The 24,010-nt window shown below is 43.1% G+C and overlaps 1 protein-coding gene across 4 annotated transcripts in view; it reads left to right on the top strand.

Moving 5' to 3' along the window:
* STAT5B (signal transducer and activator of transcription 5B) overlaps window positions 1-24,010 on the top strand; it is a 59,636-nt gene that overhangs the window by 24,303 nt on the left and 11,323 nt on the right. For 3 of the 4 annotated variants that reach the window (XM_068529517.1, XM_068529518.1, XM_068529519.1), the window contains exons 2-12: window positions 10,623-10,760; window positions 13,692-13,848; window positions 15,070-15,159; window positions 16,092-16,266; window positions 19,478-19,608; window positions 19,852-20,003; window positions 20,488-20,643; window positions 21,055-21,234; window positions 21,594-21,681; window positions 21,759-21,881; window positions 22,557-22,649. In XM_068529517.1, coding sequence (XP_068385618.1) covers window positions 10,633-10,760; window positions 13,692-13,848; window positions 15,070-15,159; window positions 16,092-16,266; window positions 19,478-19,608; window positions 19,852-20,003; window positions 20,488-20,643; window positions 21,055-21,234; window positions 21,594-21,681; window positions 21,759-21,881; window positions 22,557-22,649 — 1,473 coding nt within the window. In that variant the 5' untranslated portion in view covers window positions 10,623-10,632. Of the gene's footprint in view, window positions 1-10,622; window positions 10,761-13,691; window positions 13,849-15,069; window positions 15,160-16,091; window positions 16,267-19,477; window positions 19,609-19,851; window positions 20,004-20,487; window positions 20,644-21,054; window positions 21,235-21,593; window positions 21,682-21,758; window positions 21,882-22,556; window positions 22,650-24,010 lie in introns of those variants that run through there. The other variant, XM_068529520.1, reaches the window with a different exon arrangement.

Genomic DNA, 24,010 nt, shown 5'->3' with positions numbered 1-24,010 from the left:
AATTGGAATATCATCCAGTGAGCAGGCAAAGAAACTAGCTGGTGAGCCATTTCTCTCTTAAAAGAAAAGATTTTAGTCTTCCATTATTTTAACCAAAACATATTTAGGTTCATTTTTTATTTTGTTTTTCAAAAGGATTTATATTCAAGTAAGTGTCTGTAAGCAAAAGTGAAGTTGATTGTGATTATTGGTGAGTGCAGAGAACACAGCTACCTGAAAAGGGGGCAAAATACCGTATTCTTCTGCATTTAGTTTGAGTTCAGTTTATAGGCATGCTTTTCCAATGTATTATTGGTCTCTTTCCTAGATTTACTGTTAATAGTAAAGATTGTTGGGTGAGCGTTAGTGTTGATGTACATAAAATGTGTAGAGAGTAACCTTGGGAGAATTATCTAAAGTCTTTCCTTAGCAAGGTGGCCCTGTAGTGCTTCTTTTCTGTTCTTGGAACCTGGCCTGATTCGTTCAACCTTCCTGAGAGTACAAACCTTGCTTTGGCTTTAGGTATAGGTTCTGGCACAAAATAAGTGGATATCAACAAAACAGGAAGATTTCCCCCCAGTTCTGTTGGCCTTTGAGTAGGAGCAAAGTTAAGAACGGATGGCTAAGGCTTTCTGGGAGCTGATTTTGTAACTGTGTCCTTCTAGAGGCCTTGAATTGTTACCCTTGAACTATCAAGGGCCTTCATCTAGGCCAGTTGTGTCCAGGTGTGTCATTAAGTGTAAGGGAAATAGAGTTTTTAAAAAGGAATTCTTTAAAATAAATAAATAAAATAAAAATAAAAAGGAATTCTTGCACTGCTGGGAGTGGTTTTCTGTGTATTTTATTCTATTTACTATCGGAACAAGTTTGCAGGGACCGTTGCTTAGTCATGTCAGAGATGAAAAAGAGCCAAACATGAATCTAATAAGTATGTATTATTTCTTCCCTTGAAATATGACTTTCTCAAATATTCTTTTTTGTCTTCTCTATTTTCCATGTTTTTTTCAGAAATCACAAGAAAACCTCCCAGATTCAAAGTCTGCTCCCTCTGAGATCACTAATCTTCAACCTGGTCTAAGTTCTAGTTTACCTTTTTTAATTTTTGGTATTCTCAACTTTTCGGTATGAACATTTTCAAACACTCACAAAATAAGAATAGTGTATAATGAATTTCCATAGATTCATCACTCAAGTTCAAAAATTACCAAAGTTTTGTTAATCCTTTTTTATGTACTCTCCACATAAACACCTTTTTGTTTCTTCTGGACTTCAAAAAAATACTTCAAAATATATTTTTGTGCCACTTACTTTTATATGACTTCTAAAAGAAGGGTTTATTAAACAAAAAAATAACATGAACAGTTATTGAGTGCAAGACATTGTAAAGGATTTAAATAAAATATAAATAGATGTCAAAATTACAAATTAATCTTAGCTATTAATAGTCTTGAACCACTACTTGAAAACATTGTTGTTATGTATTTGAAGGTAATAGAATTGCATTTCTTTCTCTTTTTTTTAAACATTTATAGTTTCTTTTATTTGTTTGTTTGTTTGTTTATTTTGGCTGCACCGGGTCTTAGTTGCAGCGTGCAGGATCTTCGTTGCCGCGTGTTTAGTTGCGGCATGCGGGATCTTTAGTTGTGGCATGCATGTGGGATCTAGTTCCCCGACCAAGGATCAAACCCGGGCCCCCTGCACTGGGAGCACAGAGTCTTGCCCACTGGACCACCAGGGAAGTCCCGAACTGCACTTCTTTTTTAAGAAATGTATAGGTATCTCATGCCCTACTTAAATCAAGACTACCTAATTTGTGCCATAAGCTGGATACTGTCATGATGGGAAATATTTCTTCCTATGTCTTTTGCATGTCCCTTTATGCTTTATTCCTGTGGATCAGTGAGCAGTGCCAATTGCCCATGATTATTAAATTTATATTTTAAGTTTTACATTTTTTTTAAAAGTATTTGTTTATTTATTTATTTATGGTTGTGTTGGGTCTTCGTTTCTGTGCGAGGGCTTTCTGTAGTTGCGGCAAGCGGGGGCCACTCTTCATCGCGGTGCGCGGGCCTCTCACTATCGCGGCCTCTCTTGTTGCGGAGCACAGGCTCCAGACGCGCAGGCTCAGTAATTGTGGCTCACGGGCCCAGCTGCTCCGCGGCATGTGGGATCTTCCCAGGCCAGGGCTCGAACCCGTGTCCCCTGCACTGGCAGGCAGATTCTCAACCACTGCGCCACCAGGGAAGCCCCAGGTTTTACATTTTAAACAAAATTTAATAAATAAAAAAACTTTACAAAAAATTGTACCAAAACTCCTTCACCTAAATGTAACAGCTGTTTATAATTCTCTCTGACCTTTCTCTGGTATGTGTCCTCTAGCATACATACTGTGTACACTTTTCATTTAATATTCCTTTATTTATACTTTTAGAAAATATCTGTGGCCTTATATTTCAACATAGCCTTTATATTTCATTTAACTATTGCACAGTATTCCATCAGATTAATATGTTATAGTTTAACCAGTCTCTTATTTTGGACATATAGGTTATTTCTAGTTTCTCACTATTGTGTTTAATACTGTCTAACTGTTGTCCCTAGGAGTTGACCTAGTGCTAGGTGCTCTTCAAAGCAAATTTTGCTAGGTGGAAATTTAATACTGTATTTCTCAGTGATAAGAGGGAGGCTGTGAACTCTAATGAGGAAAATAATAGGAACGTGTGTGGATTTATTAATAAATTGCCTTTTAATCAAAACTTCAGAACAGAAGGGAAGGGATTATCTTTCATCTAAATGGTACAGAAACTCAGTATATTGTAATAGCTGAGGAATTTCTATTTCCTGAACTGTGGGATTCGACCTTTTTGAGAGACACAGTCTAAGATGAGTTGGTCTTAACAGTATAAATGGGTACAGATATAAACCTTCATTAGGGGCTTCCCTGGTGGCGCAGTGGTTGAGAATCTGCCTGCCGATGCAGGGGACACGGGTTCGAGCCCTGGTCTGGGAAGATCCCACATGCCGCGGAGCAACTAGGCCTGTGAGCCACAGTTGCTGAGCCTGCGCGTCTGGAGCCTGTGCTCCGCAACAAGATAGGCCGCGATAGTGAGAGGCCCGCGCACCGCGATGAAGAGTGGCCCCCACTTGCCGCAACTAGAGAAAGCCCTCGCACAGAAACGAAGACCCAACACAGCCATAAATAAATAAATAAATAGATAGATAGATAGATAGATAGATAGATTCAACTTTAAAAAAGAAAAAAAAACCTTCATTAGAGGGACTTCCCTGGCGATCCAATGGTTAAGACTCCACGCGTCCACGGCAGGGGACTCGGGTTCGATCCCTGGTCAAGGAACTAAGATGCTGCATGCCACGAGGCACGGACTAAAAAATAAAAAAATTTTAAAAATTAAAAAATAAAAACCCCTCATTTGAAATTACGAGGCTGACATGGGGCTACATGGCAGCCTCAGATCATTTCTTACTTTTCTGTAATGCAGATGGTCATTGTTTGTGGGCTACAGTAAATGTTTTTCGTTCTCTGAAAAATGTTATTGATGTAGCTTCTTCTCAAGTGGGTTGTTCAAGTTGCTTAATAGATTTCAACACAGAGATAATGATAATGCACACGCATTCAAGCTGTGGGCCAGTATGGCATGAGGGAGACCTTCCCCTTCTCCCTCTCGCTTCCTTTTTCCCAACGTAATATGTAATGATTTTGCTGTGATGTAAAGATTTATGACTGATTGTCTTTCCAGAATATTATCATCTCTATGTTGCCTGGCAGATTTTTCCTTGTTTGTTTCTTTGTGAGCCAAATACTTTTATTCTTTCTGTTCGCTTCCCATCTGTTTAATAATCTGATTTTATTAGAGAATTGCCTTCCTGATGGCTTATAAAGTAGTGTTTAGAAATTTTTTTTTAAAGAGCAGATGGCTCCAGTGTTGACCTACTTCTAGATGGGATAGTTTTACTCTAACCTTACTTGATGTTAGGCCAATTTTAATATGAGCAGAATCTGAATCCTTTATTGCTACTATTTAATATTTTTCTGTCCCTCCAATTTCCTACTGCTAGGTGATCACCACCACTGAAGAGATGTATTGACAGTAAAGCAGAAAACACAGCCAGAGAACTTGCTCTTTATATTCCATCCAAAGTCCTTTAGTCATTAAATGGTGCTGATACGATTAACAGTTTTGAATCCTGGTTCCTTGCCAGATCAGATTTCTTTTCAGATCAGAAGCATTGTTTATACATCTTCTGTTTCATCTGCCAACCAGCCCAAGCCTTTGCCCAAATCAGAGCCCTGCAATATTAGGTTTCTGATTCTAATTTCTTATTCATTTTCTTTCTTTAAGTTATGAAATATAACAAACATGCAGAAAAGTACAAAACATAATATGACAAACTACCACCACAAGTCCTCAAGACAAAGGCAGCATGGTGCAGTGTAGAGTACAGACTGGGGCCAGGCTGCCCAGATCCAGCCCAGATGGTACCCCTCAGCAGTGTGGGACCTGGGGCAAATATTTTACCCCCAAAAGAAACCCATACCCATTAAAAGTCACTGCCCATCCCCTAGCCCTTGGCAACCACCTGTCTGCTTTGTTTCTGTGGGTTTGCCTATGCCTATTCTGGGCATGTCCTATAAATGGAATTTACAATATGTGGCCTTTTATATCTGGCTTCTTTCACTTAGCATCATGTTTTCAAGGTTTATCCATATTGTAGCATGTATCAGTACTTCATGCCTTTTTTAAGGCTAAATAATATTCCATTTAATCTATTTTATTTTTCCATTCATGTCCATATTATCCATTCATCCATTGATGGACATTTGGGTTGTTTCTAACTTTTGGCTATTATGAATAATACTGCTACGAAGATTTGTGTACAGGTTTTTGTGGACATATGTTTTCAATTCTCTTAAGCATATACCTAGGCATGGAACTGTTGGGTCATATAGTAACTCCATGTTTAACCTTTTGAAGAACCTTCAGATGATTTTCCAAAATTGTTACACCATTTTACAATCCTGTTTAATTTGCTGAGCCTCAATTTCCTCATCTATAAAGTGGGAATAATAATAGGGCTACCTCGTAGGATTTTTGTGGGGGTTAAATGGTAGACTCATAAAAGTACTCATTGTTATAAAATAATACAAGTGTTCAGTAAATGATAGTAAATGACATTAAATGATAAATCTGGATGGTGGATAATAACACTAATAAATGTTATTTTAAATCAGTTTTCATTCTTATTTCTGGAATTTATTAGATGAATCAAAATATTTGTTGCTAATAATTCATACTTGAATTAGTTGGAGTCAGGTGCATCCTTGGAAAGAATAGGAAAAGGCTTAGCTCCTGGCTACCAGAGAGCACATCAGAATGGATGTGTTTTTTGGGGTTTAGTATACTTATGGCAGCCTTGCTCTCCTTACACCACCCTTCACAGTCCTTAATTCCCTCGTTCAGAGGTGAGGGAACAGTCCTCCCAGTGCCTTTCCACCAGCCTCCATCAGGTCTCACCTGTGGGGGTCCTGGTGCCAGTGAAATTGATTAAGAAATGGGAATACCAACTTTTAACAGGAAGGTAAAGTTTATGTGCAGGATATTGGTTAAGGAGAAAGATAGCAAGAGCTCTTTGTGGAAGATTGACTTTGGGAAGGTACTTAATTGAAGTGAGTTAAAATTGGAGGTGGGGAGAAGGAAACCACCTTTGTCAGTTTAAGGTTGTAAAAGTTAGGGAATTCCTTGGTGGTCCAGTGGTTAGAACTCCACACTCTCACTGCTGAGAGCCTGGCGTTCAGTCCCTGGTTGGGGAACTAAGATCCCACAAGCTGCACTGTGCGGCCAAAAAAATTAAAAATATATATTTTTTAAAAAGTCAGAATAAGATTGAGCATTTACTATGAGCCAGGCACCATTTTAAGCATTTACCCATGTTAACTCATTCTTATAGCAACCCCCTGAGAGACATAAGAATTATTATTCCCATTTTACAAATAAACTGAGGCCCAGAGAGGTTTAAGAGGTTAAATATTTTGTAGAACTCTGTTTAGGTGAGTTTGCCATTATCTCCAGAACTTGAACCCCAGTTTAGAGTCTTTGGCAGTGGTGATGGGATGGAGAATAGGAATTATAAAATGCTTTAAATTATATACATGAATCCAGCAGACCAAATCCGTGTACACGTTTGAAACCCCCTACTCCCACCGCAAACTAGAATTCATTCTTGCAGGTGGCAGGTATGCTTTGGGAACCTTGTGTTGTCCTGTCCTCTGCATCTCCTCCTTGACAGGTTAACGATAGCATTACTTTAGCCACAACGTTCTAGAAGTCTTCAGAGAGAGTGAGTTTTTTTTTTTTTTTAACAAAGGTTTATATTTTACTTCTAAAAGGGAAAGCATCTAATAAAAAGGTATTTATTATTGGGACAAAATTATCATTAAATCTCACCCACTCATATCATTTATTTAACAGGTACTCATTTCTGCGGTTTTCAATAAACCTGTAACATTATGAGCTATTAGACTTTGAAACCCTTTTTTTCAAGTGCCTGAGGTCTGCTTTATTTGGGACTCCTAGGATATATCCAGATATATGAGGTCAATGTAGATACCTTATGCTTTCAGAAAGTACAAGGTTCTACGTCCAAGGTTGTTTGGGGTTGTTTGGAATGCTTACGAACAGTAAGAATGCAACTAACAAAGCTCAAATAGTTCTCATCTTTGGCTAAAAATAAGATTGTGAATCCATTTCCCAGTCTTTAGAGAAGCCCCTGTGATGATTTACCAAAGATACAAACCACTTCCCTTGTCAGAACATCACGCATTGAAGATGGAGGTGCCCGTAAATAAGCAGAAGAGAGCGGGTACTGAGGACAGACACGGGTTCACTGCATGTGTGGGGTGGCTGGATGAGTACTAGTGGGAAAGGACAGGGAGTCAGCGGATACCAGGTGTAGGCTTTGCCTAATAATGTGTGTAGGACACGTGTGAAGTTTTGACGTGTATGAAGAAAAGCACTACTTAGATTCTAGGTTTTATTGATACAGTCGGTGGGGGGAAGTAGTTTTTTTCTAAACTGCATATTTTAAATCGTTGCATGATAATCTCAGTAGGTCATCTCGTATTCCATGTGTATATAACTCTTAGTTTAAAAGTCAAATAAAAATGATTCTGTACTGTTCAGTGTATTTTGATTTTACATTTTTGACCATTGGTAGGCAAAATCTACTTTCCAGCTCTATCAAAGCATTTTTTGTAGTGAAATTATACTGTATTTATCAAAATAAGGTGGTTACCACCTTATATTTACCCGCTATTACCCTTCAAATGACATTTTAGAAAATAACTATTATGGCATGTTCATATTTAGAACCATAAAAAATATTCTGAAAACTTCTAAGAGCTTAGCATTCTACTCTTTTATAAAAACTAAGAACTAATATAAAACTTGACAAAACAGTGTGACGTTTATATAATACTCCTACCTATGTGGCATATCACCGTAGTATTTCTTTCTTAAAACAATAATAGACTCCTGGAATTATGCTCAGACAGCAGGACATATGAAATATTTGCCAAATATTTGGTGTGTATTTATTCACTCAGCCAACATTTAAGTATAAAGTTATACTTACATGGCATGCCACCATAATAGGTACTGGAGATACAGTGGTGAATAAACGTGCTCCCTCACTTACTGTTCTTATTCAGTGGGGAAACAGACAAAAACAAATTAACAAAAACTAAAAGGGAAAATTACAAATTGTGGGCTTCCCTGGTGGCGCAGTGGTTAAGAATCCGCCTGCCAGTGCAGGGGACACAGGTTCAAGCCCTGGTCTGGGAAGATCCCACATGCTGCGGAGCAACTGAGTCCGTGCACCACGACTACTGAGCCTGCTCTCTAGAACCTGTGAGCCACAACTACTGAGCCTATGTGCCACAACTGCTGAGCCCATGCGCCACAACTACTGAAGCCCATGCTCTGCAACAAGAGAAGCCACTGCAATGAGAAGCCTGCGTACTGCAACGAAGAGTAGCCCCCGCTCGCTGCAACTAAAAGCCCGCACGTAGCAACGAAGACCCAATGCAGCCAAAAATTAATTAGTTAATTATTTTTAAATTACAAATCGTGCCATATGTGATTAAGGGACAGATAGACCATTGACTCACCCAAATTATAAAATCTGTATCATTTTCTTGACTTGGTATTTCATACTGATATCTTGTTCCATGATGACTTTGAAAAGAGCTGATAGATTTGACTAAATTGTGTATACACATTTATTTATGCAACAACAAAAAATTTACTGAATGCTTATGTGCTGGGCACCGTTTTAGGCCAAGAGAAAGAGCAGAAAACAAAACAAAGTCATTGTGTTCGTGGTGATTTCACCCTAGTGGGAAGTCATTAAACAAATATGTGATAAATATCAGGAAGTGATAAATGATACCAAGAAAAATAAAGCAGACTGAGATGATAGGGAGTGAACAGAATACTATTTTATTTGGGTAGACTGAGGAGTCTCTTTGAAGATAAACATTTTCCCACAGTCTTCCTTCTGTCTCTTGGGTCAATTCGGTTAATGAATGCAGGATGCAAGATAATTTTTGTGTCTGTTGGTATCATTCACATATTCATTACGAGAGCTGTGGCGAGGTCCTGCTTCTTTCCAATTCCTTACCACTAAAAGAGATTAATACTACCTGAATTCTTTTCTTCATTCCTTGATCATTCTTGCCAAAGCACCTTCATCCATCCCATCCATCCCTTTACCTTTTGTCCAAAAAACATGCTTTGGTATCTCTTCCAATTTTCCAAAATCTTGGGATGTGATATGAGTCATTTGATTAGAAATTATATTGTACAATTAAATGTCTTCCATATATTTGATTGTAATGTGGGATTACTTCTGGAGAGAGCTCTTTTATCCCAGTCTTTCTCCTAGTAAACCCTCAGCCATGAAATTTGATGTCCTGGGTGATCTTACAGTGATCCCAGCCTTAATGCTCAAAAGCCGTAAATTGTACACTGCTCAAGTGTTCTACAGCATTGCACAAATCTAAAATAGGTAACTGGCACCCACCCCACACCTCATTGTTGGCTAACTAACTTGTCCCATAAATAGCTCTGTGTTATGCGATCAGACAACTACAACTAACAGAGAAGGGATTTTTGTTTCCTAACACACTTGCGTGGTCTCTGGTATTCAACAAAATCAAGGTCTAATTCACCGTACCCTGACTATAACACAGTTCTTAGGAGAATCGTGCAAATCAGTAGCCAGATAGTTTTGGATGGGATTCAAGATATCCCTGCTTATACCAAATTCCACACTATGGAATAATGTGGAATTTCCACTTCCACGGTGTTAGAGCCAGATTCCGTTTTAGTCCCCTTTGTGTACATGAAAGTACTGTTGCTGTCACAATCTGGTTAATCCCAGAGAGTTTCTGCCAAATGAATTAAAAATTCTTAGGTGAGGGCTTCCCTGGTGGTGCAGTGGTTAAGAATCCGCCTGCCAATGCAGGGGACACGGGTTCGAGCCCTGGTCCGGGAAGATCCCACGTGCCGCGGGGCAACTAAGCCCGTGCGCCACAGCTACTGAGCCTGTGCTCTAGAGCCCGCGAGCCACAACTACTGAAGCCCGCGTGCCTAGAGCCCGTGCTCCACAACAGGAGAGGCCACCGCAGTGAGAAGCCCGCGCACCGCAAGGAAGAGTAGCCCCCGCTCACTGCAACTAGAGAAAGCCCGCGTGCAGCAACAAAGACCCAACACAGCCAAAAATTTAAAAAATAATAAATTAAATAAATTTTAAAAAAAATTCTTAGGTGAGTCTGAGAAGGCATCGTGGTAGTTTTATAAAACCGTTTTTCTGAAAGCAACGGTGTGTTTTAAAAACCTACCCACCATTGCAATATAATGGTTCTTGCTTCTAACTCTTAGCTGGAATGTGTTGTTTTTATGTCTGAAAGATTTTTAAATGCTATAATTTTAACAGAACATTGCTCTGTAAATTCCTAAGCAGTAAATCAGAAGGGGAACCTTGGGGTTATTTTTCCAAATAAATCTGTGCCCTTTATGTGCAAACAATTACTGCTCAGGTAAATAGTGATAATACATAGGGTTCCATCCGTACTTTAGATATTATATTTTCTTTTACTGGGCCTTTTTTAAAATGGCAATATGTTTACTGCATTTCTTAAAAGTCAGAATACCAAATCTAAAACAAGTGATTTTTTACAAAATCCCTGTGCTGCATATTTATCATTACTGTTGAAATGCTGCTTGCTGTTGCTTCAAGTTTGGAACACATGTAAAAGAAAGAACATGTCTGTGATATCAAAGCTATAGGCAGTTCTTCCCTTAATGCTGGATTTGTACTTTTGCTTATAGGACTTCAATACATTTTATAGTTAGAGCTTCATAGACCCAGTTATATACCTTTCCATGGCCACACTGAATTCTGAAAACATTTTGAAGCTAAAATTCAGTTCAAGAATACTGATCTTTAGTCTATCAAAAAGGGCTTAAATGCATTTATCTCTGGCCTTTATAATCGAGTATTTACTCTAATGGATTTAGAACGGGAAGAAAAAAAGCTCACCCAAACCACTGATTGTTTAACAGATTGTAAACCATGGCTGTGTGGATACAAGCCCAGCAGCTCCAAGGAGATGCCCTTCATCAGATGCAAGCATTGTATGGTCAACATTTCCCCATTGAGGTGCGGCATTACTTATCCCAGTGGATTGAAAGCCAAGCTTGGTAAGTGAACAAAGTTTTTTCCATCATATTTTGTGAAGCACAAGCATATTGAAGTTTTTTTTTATATATATAAATTCATTTATTTTATCTGTTTATTTTTGGCTGCGTTGGGTCTTCGTTGCTGCGCATGGGCTTTCTCTATTTGCGGGGAGCGGGGGCTACTCTTCATTGCAGCGCGTGGGCTTCTCATTGCAGTGGCTTCTCTTGTTGCGGAGCACGGGCTCTAGGCTCACGGGCTTCGGTAGTTGTGGCACTCGGGCTCAGTAGTTGTGGCGCACGGGATTAGTTGCTCTGCAGCATGTGGGATCTTCCCGGACCAGGGCTCGAACCCACGTCCCCTGCACTGGCAAGCGGATTCTTAACTACTGTGCCACCAGGGAAGCCCCATATTGAAGTTTGATTGGAGAGATAACATAGTGAATGCTCTAAAAGTTGTACATTTATAAAGAAAATTATGTGACCCATGAAAAGGTATTTAATTCCATCTTAAAGTTTAAGAAGATGGAATAACTATTGGGATTTTTAAAAATAAGATTTGTTTCCTTTAATAGTAAATTCTGGCTAAAAGCATTAGAATATTGCTGCTAATAAAAAACAGTTAACAAATATGTTTTGAGTGCCTAGCAGTGTTGTAGTTAGTAGGGTTCATAGAAAACGTTGAAGCCCTTGTCCACAAAGAATTTAGTGTTTAATGGGGCAGATAAGGTATGCATATGCATACAGCTTAATAAAGTGTATTGTTAACAAGTTTAACAATGGTGACTATGGTATTTTCAAATTTATATGTTTTATATATATATATATATATATATATAGGTAAAGAGTAAAAGACAATACACCAAAATGTTAACAATAATTACGTCTTAGTCGCAGATTTAACAACCATGTTTATTTTTCTTATTTCCCAAATTACTGTTTATATACCCAGGGGGAAAATTGTTTTTAAATTCTTTCAGAATTAGTACAGTGCAGTAGACTGACAACAGAGCTTTTTAATCAACAGCGTTATTGCACACCAGGCAGCAGGCTGTCTGCTGTTCTGCTCAGGGCCTGGGCACGTGTTGGTTGGTTACCAGTCTCAATCTGATCTGTCGTATTGATCAGATACTTCAGGCCTCCACCGTCATGGCCAGGAGAGCAGGGGTCCTCATTGACAGAGCCCTGGAGAAACCAGCCTTTATGTTACTATTTGAGGCGAGCTGTAAACCTGTCGGTAATGTTGCCTCGGAATAATTGCAGTTGTGTGTTAGTAGCAAATTTCTGTTCAAAAGCTGGAGAGCACCAAAGGAGGGCAATTTTCTAGGCAATTAAAAAAAAAAACAAAACTCAGCCTCATGTAATTGAGAAAAAAAGGAGCTAAATATGAGCATTGTCAACTGTACCTTGTTTAGTGCTTTTCCATTTCATTTTCATTTTCTATTAAAGATTTGGAGAGTTCAGAAAAACATTAGTAGGAAGTTTCTGTTGATCTAAAATTTCATTTAGTAAATTTCCCATGCAGTCTTCTTACTGAACGAATGTTAAGAGACTTATGTTGATATCAAGGAAAACCTGGATTTTATTCGGTTTTGGTTTTAAAAATATAAAGATTTTAATTAAAACATCTTCAGTTCTTCATGTTTAAACTAAGAAAGTCTATATATATATATATATCTAGATATAGATAGATAGATAGATAGATAGATAGATAGATAGATATGGCAGAGAGTTAAGTTTTGAACTACGAGAACCAGTAGTACTTGATTTCCATGAGTTGTGCTCAGAGACTGTCTCTTCTTAAGAGTGGAGCATTATTGCCAGTCGAAACAGAGGTGCAGGGCTGCCTTCATTCCTTCCAGGCTTTTATTCAGACATATTTAGTACATAGCACACACATATTTGAAATTTGGCTTTCTCCACTGCCTTCTCAAAAGTGCAGATTCGAGCATATTATTTGATGAAGTAATGTGTCAGTGTTTTGGCACACCTGTTTGTGCCCCCATTAGAAATTAGTTGCTAATGACTTCAGGGCTGTGTAGAGATGACAGAGCTGCTTAGCTATCACCAGATCTCTTGTTTGGCTCCAGACCCACCAGCAGTAATGAATGTTATTTCAACCTTACAGCTGTTTGTTTTCTTCAGTGAGCTGAGTTAAGTAATTTAGTACTGCCCAATAGCAATTGTTGCCTAAGTTGTTAAAAAAAGAAAGAGAGTCAAGGATGAGGGGAAGAGTGGGGGAAGAAAGGGAGGGAGGGAGACCACCCAACCCCTGTCAACAGTTAAGTGGCTCTGAATTTATACGAAGCCCGTAGAGTGATTTCTGTGGTTCATTGGAGGAGTTAACGTTGCCTACATGTCCCAAATCTGCAACTATTGATGTAAATGTTTGACTTGTGTAAATACTTGTAGGCATCTTCTGTCTTAATATCCCATTTCTAGGGCTTCTTAGAAATAATGATAAATGTTGACCCACCTGTCTTTACTTAAGAAATACTCTATGTGAATTTAGCAAGACGTAGAACAAGTCGAGGCTGGAAAAAACACATAGAGCATTCTTGACCCTGTGCCCCCTTACACCCATGAGGGGGTAACTATAAATAGGAAATTATCAGAGTCCCTATTTCCTTCAGAGTACACAAAGCACTTTCCTTTTCCCTTCATTCCTAGAAGCAAATAGCATAAGCACCAGAGCAAGTCAGTAGGAGAAAGAGCAGTACATTGCAAAGAAATAAGAAAAGAAAATATACTATACATCCCACTTAGGTAATTAGTGGATTAGGAATAGGTTAATGTAGGTATGTAGTCAATTTGAATTGGACTGTTTCCTAAAATTTGCGGTGAGCATTATAAAGAAATTACTTTAGCCAAAGAAAAGGTGTGATGCGTTGAGGCTGCATTTATACAGGCTGTGTGCATGTATGTATACATATGTATGTAATTTCTTTCCCCTAGGGACTCAATAGATCTTGATAATCCACAGGAGAACATTAAGGCCACCCAGCTCCTGGAGGGCCTGGTGCAGGAGCTGCAGAAGAAGGCAGAGCACCAAGTGGGGGAAGATGGGTTCTTACTGAAGATCAAGCTGGGGCACTACGCCACGCAGCTCCAGGTGGGTGTGATCTTGGGGCCTCGAGGCTCCAGGTGGGCATGAGCTCCAGGCCACGCAGCTCCAGGTGGATGTGAGCACCAGGCCACACTTCATTCTCTTCCCTGCAGGGGCTCTTCCTTCATTCAGAGATTTTCTTTTTCTTCTTTAACCCAAGGTTGTTGAGTCACATGTGACATGTATAAAGTTCTTATTGTTTGGCTTTGTGGTTGTAGCTGCCTTTTTTAAACTTTTTATTTGAAAATAATTTCAAATGTATAGACAATTATGAGATTGATACTAAGAACCCCTACCTACGCTCAGACTCACCTGTCGTTAACATGTGCTTTACTGTATTCGCCCTCTGCGCTCACGCGCATACACACACACACATATTTTCATTGCTTGAGAGTAAGTTACATACGTCACGTCCCTTTGTCCCTAAGTACTCTAGTGTGCGTTTTCTAAGAATATGCATCTTCTCTTATGTAGTTATAGTACAGTTATCAACTTCTGGAAATGTAACGTCAATACAACACTTTTAGGTAATCTTATACCTTTATTTCCATTTTGTCCACTGACTTACTGATGTCGTTTAGGGCATTTTTTTCCCCTCCAGCCCAGGATGCTGTTCAAGATCACATATTGCATCTAGTTGTCATGTCTCTTTAATCTCCTTTCATATGGAACCATTTGTCAGTCTTTCTTTGTCCTTCATTACATTGACATTTTAAAATAATTCAGCTCCTCTATTTTTTAAATATAAAATGGACCTTACTTGGGGTTTGTGTGAAGTTTCCTCATGATCAGATTCAGGTTACACACCCCTGATCAGAATTCTAAATAAGTAGTGTTGTGTCTTTCTCAGGGTATCACATCCAGAGGCGTACAATGTCCATCTTATCCTCATTGGTGGTAGTAATTTTGATTGCCCAGTCAAGGTGGTGTCCAGTTTCTTCTCTAATATGGCCTCTTTAAAATGTATTCTGTTTCCAAGCATGGTGCCCTTACTTTAAGCAAATTAAGATGCAAGAAATAGAATAATTTTACCTTCTTCCTGTGATTGGGTTTCCCACAATGTGCTTTTCTTGTCCCCGTTGGCATTGGAGGAGCAGCTTTTCTCATGATTATACCATTGTGACACTAGGAGTCTCCATCATAAGATCTGGACCCCTGCTCTCGGGTGAGGTTTGGCCCCATAGCATGGAGTGGAACAAAGTAATGTTTGCTCTTGGATTCTTTCAGAACACGTATGACCGCTGCCCCATGGAGCTGGTCCGCTGCATCCGCCATATTCTGTACAATGAACAGAGGCTGGTCCGAGAAGCCAACAATGTGAGTGTCCATGGGTTTGGGGAGAGGCATTGGGATGTCCTTTCTTGCCCAGCTCTTTCTGGACCCAGCTTTGTCAAGATGACTCAGTGTGCATCTGTTGGTGTCACTATAAACAGAGCACTGTCCTTAGAAGCCCAGAGGAAATAGAAGACTGGTCTCTGATCTTAACTGACTTGTAACCTTGATGAGATCGCAGCCACAAAGCAATGTGAACAAGTGCAAAATAATTTTACCCCAACTGAGTTGTATTTGAGGAGAGGCATGCTTATACTCAGGTGAGATTACTTAAGAACAGCCTCTGCTCACCTCCCAACCCCGCAACCAGGTGTGGAAGAAATAGATCCAACCAGGGCAGTTCAGTGGCTGGATCCACAAAGCCCTTGTGAATGCCTCCCCTGTCACTTCATTTGGGGTCTCCAAGACACCGCCTGTGAGTGGTTCACCCTCTTCCCTCAGTCACAAGAAGGTCTTGCGGGAGGACACAGATGATGTGTGTTTCCACAGCCTTGTCCCCCACTGTGTCCCCAGCACCTAGCACAGGTGGCATTGGGTCAGTGAATGACTGTGAAGTGAGGGGTCATCATTATTAGTAGGAAAACCCAGGTAACTCCTGGGACATGTTGAGTTCTAGTCTCTCCAAAGAGAACCCAGATGGACCCTATGTGGGATACTCTGGTGGAGGTCAGAAGCTTTCTGCAGTACTTTATGAAGATGCCATAGTCTGCCAGGTCTCCTATTGCTCCTCTTTTCCCACTCTACCCCAACTCTCACAAACAACACTTGCAATTCTCTGACTGAAAGTTTAGCTTTTGGCATCTCAGCCCAGTTATAATGCGAGCATTGCCCTTTCCTTGGGTCTATGGCCTAAGGCTTTCTCCCATCCTCCTGCCCAGCTCACTGCTGCCCACACTTTCTCCCTGATCTGTCTCCAGGGTAATTCTCCGGCTGGAAGTCTCGCTGATGCCATGTCCCAGAAACACCTTCAGATCAACCAGACATTTGAGGAGCTGCGACTGGTCACGCAAGACACAGAGAATGAGCTGAAGAAGCTGCAGCAGACTCAAGAGTACTTCATCATCCAGTATCAAGAGAGCCTGAGGATCCAGGGTGAGGCTGGTGTAGGAGGGCAGCATGTGTCTGGGGGACGGGAATGAGGACTAGAGAGAAGCTGGTCGGGTTGGAAGAGAACCAGTTCTCCATTTAGAAGCATTTACCTCTCTCTGGAGTAGCAGAGAATCATTTGCATTGAAGGCAGTGCAGGAGGCTGACGCTTTGGAAGGGGAGAAGACAGGCGCTGGCCCTTGGAGAGCTTGGGGTCTCACTCTGGCTACCCATATCCAAGGAGCTCCTGGGCTGTGAGGGAAGACATTTCCTCTTGTGGGAAGGAGCACAGGGACTAAGGAAACAGTATCAGACAGTACTTTATGTGGCAGACATTTTGTAAGTGATGCTTTATTGAAATGTTAAACTTTCTAAGCAGGGAGGGTATTAGGGCCACGGGGGCTGTGTTTTACAGCCTTTTAATATTGTTCTGTGTGGTTATTCAGAGAGGCCGTCCTGGGGCAGAGCAACTAGTGCATCTCAGTTAGCCCTTATAGACAAGGGCTCCCCTGCCTGGGGTAAATCCTGCTGGTAGTTGGGTACAGAGAATTTCAGAATTCGGTCTGGAGGGTGTGCAGCCCCACGAGCGACCCCTATTGACCTTATAGAATTTGGCAGGGTGACTTTAATACAGGCATGCTTTGGAGATGCCAAGGGTTTGATTCCATACCACTAAAATAAAGTGAATATTGCAGTAAAGCAAGTCACATGAATTTTTTGGTTTCCCAGTTCATATAAAAGTTACGTTTATTCTACACTGTAGTCTTTTGAGTGTGCAATAGCATTATGTCTAAAAAAAATGTACATACCTTAGTTTAAAAATATTTTATTGCTAAAAAATGCTAACCATCTGAGCCTTCAGCAAGCTGTAGTAGTAGTATCACAGATCACCATCACAGATCACCACCACAAATATAGCAATAATGAAAAAGTTTGAAATATTGCGAGGATTACCAAAATGTGACACAGAGACAAGAAACGAGCAAATGCTGTTGGAAAAATCGCAACCAATAGACTTGCTTGACACGGGGTTGCTAAAAGCCTTCAATTTATTTAAAAAAAAAAAAAGTGCAGTATCTGTGAAGTGCAATATATTGCAGCACAGTAAAACGAGGTGTACCTGTAGTTTCCTCTCCCTGGTTGCATGCCCAGTTCAAAATCTCAGAGAAGCTTTAGCTCAACCAACCAGCCATGAAAATACACATGCATACACATACCAGGTGCTCCTCTACTACCGTGCCTGTGGGCTCCGTTTTAGAACTGTATTAATACTATTTATTAACTCTGTCCTCCCCAGTAGAATATAAATTTGTTGAGAAGGAACTATGTCTTTTATCTCTGTACCCTGAGACTAGCACATTGCCTGAATCGTAGCAGGTGTTGAGTAAATGTTGGGGGGATAATTCTAGCAGCTCTTCTTCAGATCTGAATCCATCCCAGACTGACCCGAAAGAAAGGAAGGCCCTCCTGCTAGATTAGGGAACAGGACATTTCAGGCTGTTATTTCTACCCAAGGCCATTGACTGGTTGACAGTACTGATGATCCTATTCTGGGGTTTTCTGTTTCCTATTTGTGAGGTTGGGTTTCGATTCTGCTTTGGGTTTGTCCCCACCGTGCAATGTCAGTTCAGTCTCATTTATCAAGTGCACCCATCAGAAGCACAGACTACTGATCTGTCTGTGCAAGGGAAGCCTCAGCTCCCTCCAGTGGAGCAGACAGTTGCCTCAAGTCTCCAGGCATCCTTCCCAGAAGCTTCTCCAATTTGCCAGGAGAGAGCTAAGTGGGTCACTTGCATAAGGAGGCTGGGCCTGGCGTTGGGATCCCCACCACCTCCCTGTGGGTGGCAGGATTCCGAGGTGGCTCTCCAGATTATTCTGCTATGTTCCTTACCTGCTCAGTCCCCCGCAGTCATGTTAGAGCCATATTTCTAAGTTCTCTTCTAGTTCTAGGCTTTCCTGGCTGTCTAGGGTTGCTTTAGTGTGTCCTTAGTTGCTTTTGCGCGTCCATAGGGCAGGGCCTCGGTCAGTGTGACATGGCCCTCAGAGGCCTGCCAGGAACTTGGTCAAGACCTGCTGACTGACGCTCTCATCTTCTTGACTCAGCCCCAGTAAGGACCGTGGGACGTTCCAAAAGCCTATTGGTGGGGGTAGGAACGCCAGCATCTAGGATGGTGATTGCCTGTGGAGGGAGGGATGGAGATGCCGGCAGGGGAGGGTGTACAGGTGCTTAACTGTGGAAATGTTCACTTTCTTAAGCTGGCTTCTTGATACACAGGTGTTCCTTATATCATCCTTTCTATCAATACTTGCCTAGGTCTTAAGTATTATATAACAGATTTTTTGAAAACGACGTCAGTGAGGCCTCGTTACCTTATTCCTGCCATCGATGAGATGCCTGACTGCTGGTGTGGAGAGAAGCTGCCTCCCTCTCTTGAGAATCTTGCTGCTTTCGTGTCCCCATTGGCCCTGGACACTCTCTCTCTCTCCCTCTTCCGGTTGGTCTGCTGAGCTCACAGTGACCCAACCTGGACAAACACGTTCGGCCCCTTCAGCCCCTGGAGAAACACCCCCTTCCCCGAGGAGAGGCTGCTGCGCTCAGCCCCGCGGAGCAGGGCCTTCCTGATGAGGCTTTGTCCTGTGAGGCTGGGGCTGAGAGCTGCTCCATCAGCCTTTAATCCTGTCCTGTAACCCATTAACCATGAGGACTGACTCTCACCTGGAGCTGATGGTGCCAGGCAGCTTCCTGAGAATTTTCTGTATCATTGCTTATTTAACGTCACGGCAGCCACTGAGGCAGGTGCCGTGATTGTCCCATTTTACACCTGGGGAAGCTGAGGCATAGGAGAGTGAGGTGATTTGCCCGAGTTCACCCACCTTTTAAACGGCGAGGACACACTTCAGACCAGGCAGGGTGGCTCTAAGCCGGACCCCGCGTGGGGAGAGGAGGGCTGGGTGGGCAGGGAGGCCATGGACTGGCTCCTCCTCAGCTGTACCCCAAGCTTCCGTCTCCCCACTCCCCAAGGGGAGCTCAGAGTCGGGGGGCCAGGGGGCGGAGTCCACTCATCTTTGGGCGCCATGGCTGTGGAACCCTGACTGGCCACTTGTCAGCTGTGTCCCCTCCAGGGTTTTGCCTCCAGAACAGGTGAGTGCAGTTCTGCCGGGCTCCCTGCTGGACCCGGGGAGGTCATGGTCGCGGGTGTCCTGTCCCCTCCTCCAGCTCAGTTTGCCCAGCTGGCCCAGCTGAACCCCCAGGAGCGTCTGAGCCGGGAGACGGCCCTCCAGCAGAAGCAGGTGTCCCTGGAGGCCTGGCTGCAGCGCGAGGCCCAGACGCTGCAGCAGTACCGCGTGGTGAGTGGGCTCTGCGTCCCTCCCCTCCCGGGCGTGGAGGTGACACCGGGAGCTGAGCCGTCCCGGGGACCTGAGGGGAGGGAGAGAGCCAGGAGGAGCGCGGGACCCAGCAGAGCAGGAGGCCAGAGCCTTCCTCCCTGTGTGGGCACGCAGGGCAGAGCGGGTCGGCCAGGGGTGAGGGGAGGCCCTGCGGGGCTGTTCTGAGAGCCCAGAAGGGCCGCTCACCCGCCGCCCGCCCCTCAGGAGCTGGCCGAGAAGCACCAGAAGACCCTGCAGCTGCTGCGGAAGCAGCAGACCATCATTCTGGATGACGAGCTGATCCAGTGGAAGCGGCGGCAGCAGCTGGCGGGGAACGGAGGGCCCCCCGAGGGCAGCCTGGACGTGCTACAATCCTGGTAATGGGCGTGGGGGGCCGGGCGGGGGCGGCAGGGGCTCAGCGTGGTGCCACCGGCTGCTGCTCTGCTCCTGTGTTTACGTGAGCAGCCGGCTCCCTCTGTCGGGGCACAGGTCTTATCTCACCAGTGGTCTGGTTCCTGATGCAGACTTTGGTGCCCCCCCCCCCCCCCCCGTCCTGTGCCACCTCCCCCGGGAGGGGCGTCCCTGGTTGAGGGAGTGGGGTGGGGCCAGGGGTGCAGAGTGACGCTCAGGCTGGTTGGACCCAAGTCAGGGTCGCTCCTCCTGTGTGTTTCTTTGTGTTTCTGGAAGGCAGGGCAGCTGTGCTCTGCTCGGTGGACAGGCCAGGCGGCTAAGGCGCCGAGCCTTCCCGGGGGTGGAGCTGGGTCTGGGCCTTCTCCCCAGCCTGGGAGCCTTCTGGCTTCTGGCCTGGAGGAAGGGGGTGAAGGCTTTGTCCTTCCCTTTGGCCTCGGGGCTCCTGTGCAGGTGTGAGAAGTTGGCGGAGATCATCTGGCAGAACCGGCAGCAGATCCGCAGAGCTGAGCACCTCTGCCAGCAGCTGCCCATCCCCGGCCCCGTGGAGGAGATGCTGGCTGAGGTCAACGCCACCATCACAGACATCATCTCAGCCCTGGTGACCAGGTGATTGCGGCCTCTCGGCCACGCCCAGGCCCCATCCGGTTGGCCTGGGTCGCGGGCAGCAGGGTCTTTACAGACAGAGCTCTGGCTTCAACCCTTCCGTCTCTGCCTCACACCCTCATCCCACCCCCCTCTGTCGCCTGTTGCTGTGGCCTCTTGCTGTTGACCTTGCCCAGTCTCTGTCGTGGACACTATATGGGCTTGTTCCCTGCAGCCCGTTTCAGCTGTTGAGTTCATCTCCTGCCTCCCCTCCTGCCAGCTCCCCCGACTCGCAGTGGCCCCCCAGGGACCGGGGGCTGTGCCACAAGCCCTTCCTTCGCCTGCTGTGCCCCGCGCAAGGCGGCCTCCCCACGCGGAGGGAGGGACCGGAGCGCTGTCCCCTGAGGCATCACCTGGTCACTTGTGTCCCCGCAGCACGTTCATCATCGAGAAGCAGCCCCCTCAGGTCCTGAAGACCCAGACCAAGTTCGCAGCCACCGTGCGCCTGCTGGTGGGTGGGAAGCTGAACGTGCACATGAACCCCCCCCAGGTGAAGGCCACCATCATCAGTGAGCAGCAGGCCAAGTCGCTGCTCAAGAACGAGAACACCCGCAAGTATGTTGCCCTCGAAATAGGAGGAAAGTGATCCCACCTTCTAGGAAGTTTCTAGGCCTGGGCATTCCTTTGTAGGAGCCCCATTAGCTCTCTGTCCTTTTCCAGCTCTCAGAGAAGGAGTAAGGGGGTCCTTCTGTGAAGAAGCTATGATTCAGGAGGGATATGTCTAAAGGAAACTTTTTATGTGTTTTATGTACATTTATTTCTTAGATAGATTATACAGCCGAACCCCTATCTCCTCTTAAATGACTTAAGTTTTTTGACAGCCTTCTTTATTTCCTCCTACCCCCAATATGTTTTCTACCTTGTGTGTGGTGAGACCCTGTATGGGTTTAAAGTTGAGTCTGTCTGATTTGCAGTGATTACAGCGGAGAGATCTTGAACAACTGCTGTGTGATGGAGTATCACCAGGCCACGGGCACCCTCAGCGCCCACTTCAGGAACATGGTGAGGATGGGAGAAGAGGATGAACGAATTTTCCCTAGCTGTTTGAGGGCTTTATCCTCTATTTTTCTCCTTTTCAGTCCCTGAAACGAATTAAGAGGTCTGACCGTCGTGGAGCGGAGTCGGTGACAGAAGAAAAATTTACAATCCTGTTTGAATCACAGTTCAGTGTTGGTGGAAATGAGCTGGTTTTTCAAGTCAAGGTGTGTGTGTGTGTGTGTGTGTGTGTGTACTTTATATCCCAAAAGAATTGTTTTGATCACAGAGTATCTTCTTGTGATAATTTTTTTAATTTAATTTTTATTTTGTATTGGAGTATAGTTGATTTACAATGTTGTGTTAGTTTCAGGTGTATCTTCTTGTGATTATTGATGAACAGACAGTGAGGAGACCTCATCCTTAGGACTCTATCTCTTAGATTCTCTTAAGACATGAACAAATAATAACGAAATGAAATAGCTGGAGGTATAGGTAGAAGCGAACCAAGAGAAACATCACTCAGGATGGATTTGAGTACAGTTGTAGTAATTTTAGACATTTGTTACTTGCTCTTTTTCCCCAGAAATGTCTCCATTCTTCTTCTCTTTTCTCTCTTAGTCTCTAGCTTTGAGAAACTTACTCCATCCTTCAGAAATATCTAAGAAATACCTAAATACCAAAATGTCACACAGAAATATCTCTTTTAAAAATATCTAAAATTTCTAAGACTGTGCCAATGTGCAAAGTCTTATTATTCCTGGAGCCCTTCCTATTCTGTATTCAAGGGTGACATTTACTGAAACTTGTAGAGAGAATAAACGTGTTGTGATAGAAAAAAAGGAGAGGAGGGCAGAGCGTGTGGCTGCAGGAGCTCAGCCCTGCTCCTATGTCTTTTTCAGACCCTGTCCCTCCCGGTGGTGGTGATTGTTCACGGCAGCCAGGACAACAATGCGACGGCCACTGTTCTCTGGGACAACGCTTTTGCAGAGCCTGTGAGTGTATTCCTTGGGCCTGTGGGTCTCAAGATTTTGATACTGGTGTCATGAATCTCTTTCAAGTCTCTTTATCCCCACCAAAAGGCATAGAAGAAAAATGCTGTTATCCTTAGTGGGAGGCAGAATGGAGAGTATGTGGAAAGTAGAATGAGCAGGGGCTTGAAGAAAGGCCGGGGTTTCAATTCAAGCTCCACCATTTCCTCACCCTGTGACAACAGGAAATTCACTTGACCTCTCTGAGCCTAAATTTCCATAAGTGTCTGCAACACAGGGAGAATAACGCTCCAGAGTGTTGTTTGGAAGATTCATTTAGGTGATACACAGAATGCTTGTCACATAGTCAGTACTCTGTAAATAGTATTTTAAATTGTGGGTGAAACCATGAATGGAATTTGGGACTCCCAGGTTTCTTTTAGAGGTTGTACCTCTCAGGAAGTCACTTAGCTTAGAAGTTGCTTCCTGTCGTCTTCCCTCCCATGACTGAGGGTGAGATTTAATGTCCTTTCCAAATTTTAGATTCTGTGATTCATCCCAAGTCTCATGAAGAATGAGATGCTTTGTGTAAAGAAATAAATATGATTCTGTGGATTTACGCACCCAAGTGCTATCTGGTTACCACTCATGTGCTGCTTGATCATTTTCAAAACATTTTAGTAGGCAGAGTTCCATGTGTTGGCATATTTCCAGTAGAGATTAGTCCACAAAAGCATGATAAAAGGTTATACTTGTTATTTGGGACATAAAAGTATGTCCTTCTCTAATGTGGCTCTAATGTGAAGAGTACAACTTGGCATTTTCAACAGGCCTCTTTAGAGAACAATATTTTTGCTGTAAGGGTGAGATTCTCAGCAGAAATTCTACGATGCTTGTGCTACAAACCCTGTGTTTGAGGCTCCTTTTAAAAAATATCTGCCTAAGGAGCTTGAAGACTTGATCCAAAAGAGGATTTGGGATGAACAATCAATTGGAACAGGAAGACAACTGATTCACTGACTGACTAGACATTTAAACAAACAAACAAACAAATAAATATTTGTATAGAAATGTGTGTGTGTATATATATAGGAAAGAATGAATGAATGAAAATCAAAAGACAAGGAAAAAATAAAAATTAAAAAAATATAAGCCTCCTGGATAGGACTGCCACGTCTGCTCTCATTTCCCTCCCTGTGCATCCACAGATCTCACTCCTCATGTAACTCTGGCATCTCCTGTGATATGTCATTCCTAAAGTGTCTTGTCTAAATAAGTAAGCATTTTTAACATTTTTAGTTACGTTAATGACTAGTGTACATCTTATGCTGTTTATTTATTTACTTTTAATTTTTTTATTGAAGTATAGTCGATTTACAATGCTG

Source organism: Eschrichtius robustus, chromosome 20 (assembly GCF_028021215.1).
Source record: "Eschrichtius robustus isolate mEscRob2 chromosome 20, mEscRob2.pri, whole genome shotgun sequence".
NCBI lineage: Eukaryota > Metazoa > Chordata > Mammalia > Artiodactyla > Eschrichtiidae > Eschrichtius > Eschrichtius robustus.
Note: the sequence above shows the minus strand (reverse complement) of the source record. Positions and strands in the feature narration are given on the sequence as shown.